The sequence below is a fragment of the Dendropsophus ebraccatus genome, chromosome 1 (genome assembly GCF_027789765.1).
Source record: "Dendropsophus ebraccatus isolate aDenEbr1 chromosome 1, aDenEbr1.pat, whole genome shotgun sequence".
Classification (NCBI taxonomy): domain Eukaryota; kingdom Metazoa; phylum Chordata; class Amphibia; order Anura; family Hylidae; genus Dendropsophus; species Dendropsophus ebraccatus.
This window is the reverse complement of record NC_091454.1, coordinates 143103920-143109919: the sequence shown is the minus strand read 5'-3', so window position 1 is coordinate 143109919 and position 6000 is coordinate 143103920. Positions and strand designations below refer to the sequence as shown.

The 6000-nt window shown below is 42.5% G+C and overlaps 1 protein-coding gene across 1 annotated transcript; it reads right to left on the bottom strand.

The window, feature by feature from the left end:
- Positions 1-3689: 3689 nt before the first annotated feature.
- On the bottom strand, positions 3690-5855 carry SENP8 (SUMO peptidase family member, NEDD8 specific). Its single transcript, XM_069956350.1, has 2 exons — positions 5782-5855; positions 3690-5101 (listed from the first exon to the last, which is right to left on the bottom strand). The coding sequence occupies exon 2, from the start codon at positions 5098-5100 to the stop codon at positions 4456-4458; it is 645 nt and encodes a 214-aa protein (XP_069812451.1). The 5' UTR covers position 5101; positions 5782-5855; the 3' UTR covers positions 3690-4455.
- Positions 5856-6000: the final 145 nt, after the last annotated feature.

Below are 6000 nucleotides of genomic sequence, written 5' to 3'. Positions count from 1 at the left end.
GTCCCTCTCAGCCAGTGCACTGCCCCGCCGCAGCCGCTGATTGGCTGAGCGGGACGTCCAGACGCCGGGAGCCCCTGAAGGAAGCCGGAGCGTCGAGCAGGTACAGTATGCTACGGCCGGTGGGGTTAACGGGACGGTCACTTACATACCTGCAGTTTGTTGTCAATCCTGCAGCGAGTATGTCATCTCATTCAAAATAACTGACAAGCAATTTGCAGCGTAGGTTCACATAAAATATTTTGGTATTTTTCACAAAAAAACACTATATTGTTCCATTTCTTAGTTTTTTCATTGTCGCTTTCAAAGTGCCATAACCTTTTCAGTCAACATGCTTATAACAGGGCTTGTTTTTTTGCTGGACAAGTTGTACTATATATCGGTACTATCTTTAGGAACATATGGCTTTTAAATTCTCTTCCTTTTTTGGAAGCAAATAAATAAAATACAGCAAAGCTGATGTAGTTTTTCATTTTTATAGCGCTCACCATGTGGGATAAATAATGAGATATTACAGTTCAAGTTGTTACGGATGTGGTGATATCAAATATCTGTATGTTTTTATATTTTTTTTATATAAAAATTATTTTGTAAGAAAAAAGTTTTTGGGGGGACAGAGGGGTTATCATATTTTCCAAAACTGAAATTTTTACATTTTATTAGTCCCACAAAGGGACTTTGAAATCCGATCTTGAGATCTCTGATACAAGTACTACTAGTATAGTGCGGTATATTATGCTGTCAACATGACATTGATAAGTGACCTAACCGGCCTTGCCAGAGACAAAACTGAGCAGGCATATGGCATATCTGGGGACCTTCATTAGACCCTCTGCTGCTCGCTGCCACCACCACTACATGCGGCAGCAGCGAGCGGGTGAGTGCGGGAAGGGTCGCAGGGAGCTGTCTGGGTGATCGATAGATAGTCGGGGCAGCCGATAGAGGATAGTGGAGGTCTGCTGCCGACGCTCCTATTCCGCGAAGCGACGGCAGCAGATCGCTGCTATCACAGTCGTTTGTTTTACAACATGTTTGAAACACAAATGACTGCAACGATCAGCCGACATAAACGATGTCGGCTGATAGTTGCCTTCTATTTGGGACGAATATCCTTCCCCCGCTGTAATGTGTCCAATCTAATTCTAGGTGTCTTTCCATTCCATATAAGCTCTCTAACAGGGGCTGTATTCAGCTTTGGCTGTCCAGGCATGATGGGAATTGTAGTTTTGCAACAGCTGGAGGGCCGAAGGTTCCCCATCCCTGGTATACGCTTAAAATGTACCATGGGCACCCAGACCGGCGCATTATGTAAAATATAGAGGAGTTGTAGCATCAAAATCATTTTGATCAAGTTGGCTCTACCTGCCACTGAAAGAGGGAGTTTACCCCACAGTTTAAAGGGGTTGGCCACTTTATAATAAAATTGCTCAGTGTACAGTATTAGTAAATGTACTCACTGTATATACTGACAGCAGCTCCCTGTGTACCTCAAAGAGCTAATATCAGACTCCTCTTCTCTAGGCTGGGCTGCCCTGCTCTGTGGTGTTTTGGTCCATAAGATTGCTGACATGGAGGAGCATGTGACCAGGCCCCGCCCCCCAGTGTCCACCACTGAGACTGTATATGTCTATGGAGAACACAGTGGACAGGGCCTGGTCACATGCTCCTCCATGTCAGCCATTTTGTGGACTGAAACAAAACAGAGCAGGGCAGCCCAGCCTGGTGAAGGGGAGGCTGATATTAACTCTATGAGGTACACAGTGAGCTGCTGTCAGTATATACAGTGAGTACACTTACTAATACTTTGTACTGACCTATTTTACTATAAAGTGGCCAACCCCTTTACGTTTCTGAGCAGAAAGAGGTATCTAGAAACATCCAAAACTATCTGGATGCCCAGGTACCGAAATTGAGATACTATAGGGACGGAGACATCTCCCACTTGTAGCTGGTTAGGAAAGGGATCTAAGGGGAATAGTGCCGACTTGTCCCAATTGATTAGTAAGCCGGAGTATTTTCCGAAAGTAACTATAAGGTTAATGATAGGTGACAAAGAGCAAAGAACATTTCCTAAAAACAGTAGCATGTCATCAGCATACAATGCTATACAATCCTCCATGTCACCATGTCTGAACCACACTATATCTTCTGAAGCCCGAACCAAACAGGCCAATGGCTCTATCGCCAAGGCGAAAAGAAAGGGGGATAGGGGACACCCCTGTCTAGTTCCCCGTTGTAAGGGAAAGGACTTGGATAAAAGACCATTCACACGAAGACGAGCCAATGGTGCCGAGTACAGTAACTGTATCCATGAGATGTAGGTAGGGCCAAAACCCATTGTAGCTTCTTTGTAACACTGTCAGGGTTATTCTAAGGTCAAGTTGCAGATGAACTTGCTGTAATTAATCCTTCAAGTATTACAAAGAAGGACCAGGCCAATTTAAATGTTTGCACTTCTGTTTTATCCCTGTGGTAATAATTGGTATGTGATCTATGTTCCTCAAGTCAGTACAAGGCAACGTATATCATTTTTATTTGACTACTTTTAAAAAAGTAAAACAAATAAATATTTTAAACTGCCCAATCTGATCCTTATAACACTTTTATATATTGGTCTATTCGGCTGTGTGAGTTGTCACTTTTGTGCCATGATCTATACTTTTTATCGGTATCTTGCTTGCATATATGCAACTTTTTAATTACTTTCTAATCAAATTTTTCTAGATGTGATGTGAACAAAAATCAGCAATTTCGCATTTGGCGTTTTTTGGTCTTATGCTGTTTACTGTGGGTCATCAGGAACATGAGTTTAAAAGTTTGGGAAATTCCACAAACGGCAATAACAAATATGTTTTTTTTTTTTTTTTATTCTAATACAGAACATCAGCTGCTTGTTGCAATGCTGTGTTGCTGATGTCAACAGACAGTTACTATAGCCTTGACATTATACTGTCTTGCAACATTAGAGCCATGTGACCCAGACCAACAAGTTGTTCTCACAGTTTGACACCACAACTTAAAGCAAATGCAATCTTCGTACTGCATTAAAGAGGTTATCCAGGCTTAGAAAAACATGGCTGCTTTCTTTCAGAAACAGCACAAATCTAGTCCCCAGTTTGCCTTTGGTTTTACAACTCGGTTCTATTAAAGTGAATGGAGCTGAATTGTAATACCACCAAAAACCGAGGAAGAGGAGTGATGTTGTTTTTAAATGTAGTTGTGCTTTTTCTAATCCTCAACAGCCCCTTTAAAGTGGAAGAAAAAATTATGAGAAAAATGATTTGAGGTCTGTGAAAGGCCACATTCACATGCCTGTAGGACTAATATTTTTCAGCTGCCCTGTTCACAGGTCCACACGTTTAAGGGGCCGCGATCTATGACACAAAAAGAAAAAAGAACATGTTGTACTGCGGACTGGGATTTGCGGCACGGATCGCTATCTCAGTGTAATGCCCTGTGAAAATAGGAGCCCTACTAATGCACATTTGTAGTGCAGTCCGCGGCTGCAGGCTGCACTACAGATGTGTGAATGTGGCCTAAGGGTTGAAAACCTGACCCTAGTTAGCATGCACTATGCTTAGCCTTTGTAATGGCAAGGGTAAACTGTACCACCTTTCCACAGCAGAAAAGAGAATGCTTATTTTTTAAATACCTTTATTGCTTCTACTTAATAAGGAGTCAACAAAAAAACATTTGTGTAAGTGTAAATATTTAATAAAGTTGAGTTCAAAATTCACTTGTATTATTTATAAGTAGCAGAGAAGGCAAAACCACTGGAGTGAACTGATTATAACCTGGTACGGCTCTGTGCACACTAAGTTTTCCTTTTTTACTGTTCCATATTAGCAGTAAAACCAACACTGGGACTAACGTGATAGAAAGCAATGGTACCCAATATACCCCACTGACTTATAATGGGGTCCATCATGTTCCAAATTAAAGCAACTCTGTACCCACAATCTGCAGCATAATGCCTTATCCACACATTAGTCTTCTCTGGCTGTTAGTCAGAATGGTGAGTTATGGACAGATAAAGGACCCAGTGATTGCAATGTGGTCTTCCATATATCCATAAAAAAAAAACAAAGGATGCCTTTTTGGCCACCGATCTGTTCTCCAAAAATATAGGACCTGTTTTTGTGGAGCGGATGCTCCAATTTAACAGATAGATTTAAATAGACAACATACAGATATACCATACGTTTGCTGCCTGTTTTTACAAAACACTAAAATGGGTGCATCACTGATGTAAAATAAATGATTTCTTCAAGACATCACTGAGCTTCATTTCTGAAGTCTCAAAAGAAAACCTGATGTGTGGATGAGGCCTAACATTTTGTATTAGGAACCTCAAATCTTATTGTAAAATAAGGCTTGATCTGGAAATTTAAAGCAATGTTTCACAGCACTGTATGACCTGAGATGCAGAAGTTCTACAACAATCCAAAATGAACCTCTTCAATGTCCAGAAGTAGCTTTGGAATGGCTACCCAGTCCCCTGATGATTTCTTTCCACTCACTGCGCTTCTGTGTAACATACTGAGGTGTGATGTTTTTCAGATTGAGATTGTTGCATCCTCGACAATACTGTTCACACAGAGCTTGTGCCACACACACTACATACATGCCACAATCATAGCTGTTATGCTGCGCTGGGGCAGCTTCTTCCTGGTAAAGTGGATTGCCACCCAGCACACTACTTAGATTTCTAGCCATGAGTCGGGCATGTGGGGCATTAGTGCCTGGTGCAGAGTCATAATGTAGAAACTGACGGACACTACGGAGATAGGCAAGAAGGCTCCAATGGCTACCCCCTGCTTCAGTCCCGGCATTATCATTAACAGGCAACAGAACCAGCTCCTTTTTGGGTAGCTCCAGTGGCTGTAGAAACTCTGCTGCATCATCCCCACAACATTTTATAAACTGGCTGACCTCAGGACTCAGGAGAGCAACTCTTTCCCCTGTTGATGGTGCTAAGGTGGATGCCAGGAACTCAAAAACAAAGCCAATGATGTTGTCATTCAACCAGTGAGGGGCATCTAGGAGGGTAACATCTGAAGAACGCAGAAGAGAATCTCCATAACTCAGCACCACCTGGTCCATTCTGTAGAAACATAATATGGGTACATGCATTAATAACACAATTAATAACAATAACAAATAGGACACTTATGTCCAGAATTGTAGATACCGATGAGGGGGATATGTTCAAGTAATAAATGCATAGCTGTAAGCTTGTAAAACTATACATGTGCTTAGGGTACATTCACACATACAGGGGGAGATTTATCAAACATGGTGTAAAGTGAAACCGGCTCAGTTGCCCCTAGCAACCAATCAGATTCCACCTTTTTATTCCTCACAGACTCTTTGGAAAATGAAAGGTGGGATCTGATTGGTTGCTAGGGGCAACCTACAACATTGACCCCTTTACCCATCATGGAGCAGAAGTATGAACCCAGCCTAAAAGCTCACACACTATATACTTCTTTGCATTCTAACAACTTTATTTTACTTGTTTGTCAGTTGTTGTTTGTCAACCTGTAGCTCTCCAACTGGTGCAAAACTACAACTCCCATCATGCCACGTCAGCTAAGCTCTATCGGGGCGTGATGGGAGCTGTAGTTTTTAAACAGCTGGTGAGCGCTCAGCATTCCCCTGGGGGTCCTTTACATATGGACAATCCTCTCCACCACATGCCATGCTACTATGATAGGCTATCAGCGCTGCAGCGGGAGCCGCCATATACACAACACAGAAATAAGGGCAGCACGATCTACTCACACGTCAGACGCATGCTACACTGCAGACGCTGCTCCCGGCAGTGACAGAGTTAACAGCCGAGCAGCAGTCACTTCCGCTCAGGCAGCAGGCGCTTAGTGATGACGTCATTGACACAGCGCTTCCGACACTAGAGAACGTAGATCGTAGTTGCCATTTTCTCGAAGCCAAACTGCAGTGTTCTGTCCTGAATAAAGTTTTTTTTTTTTGTTGTGGAGAGAA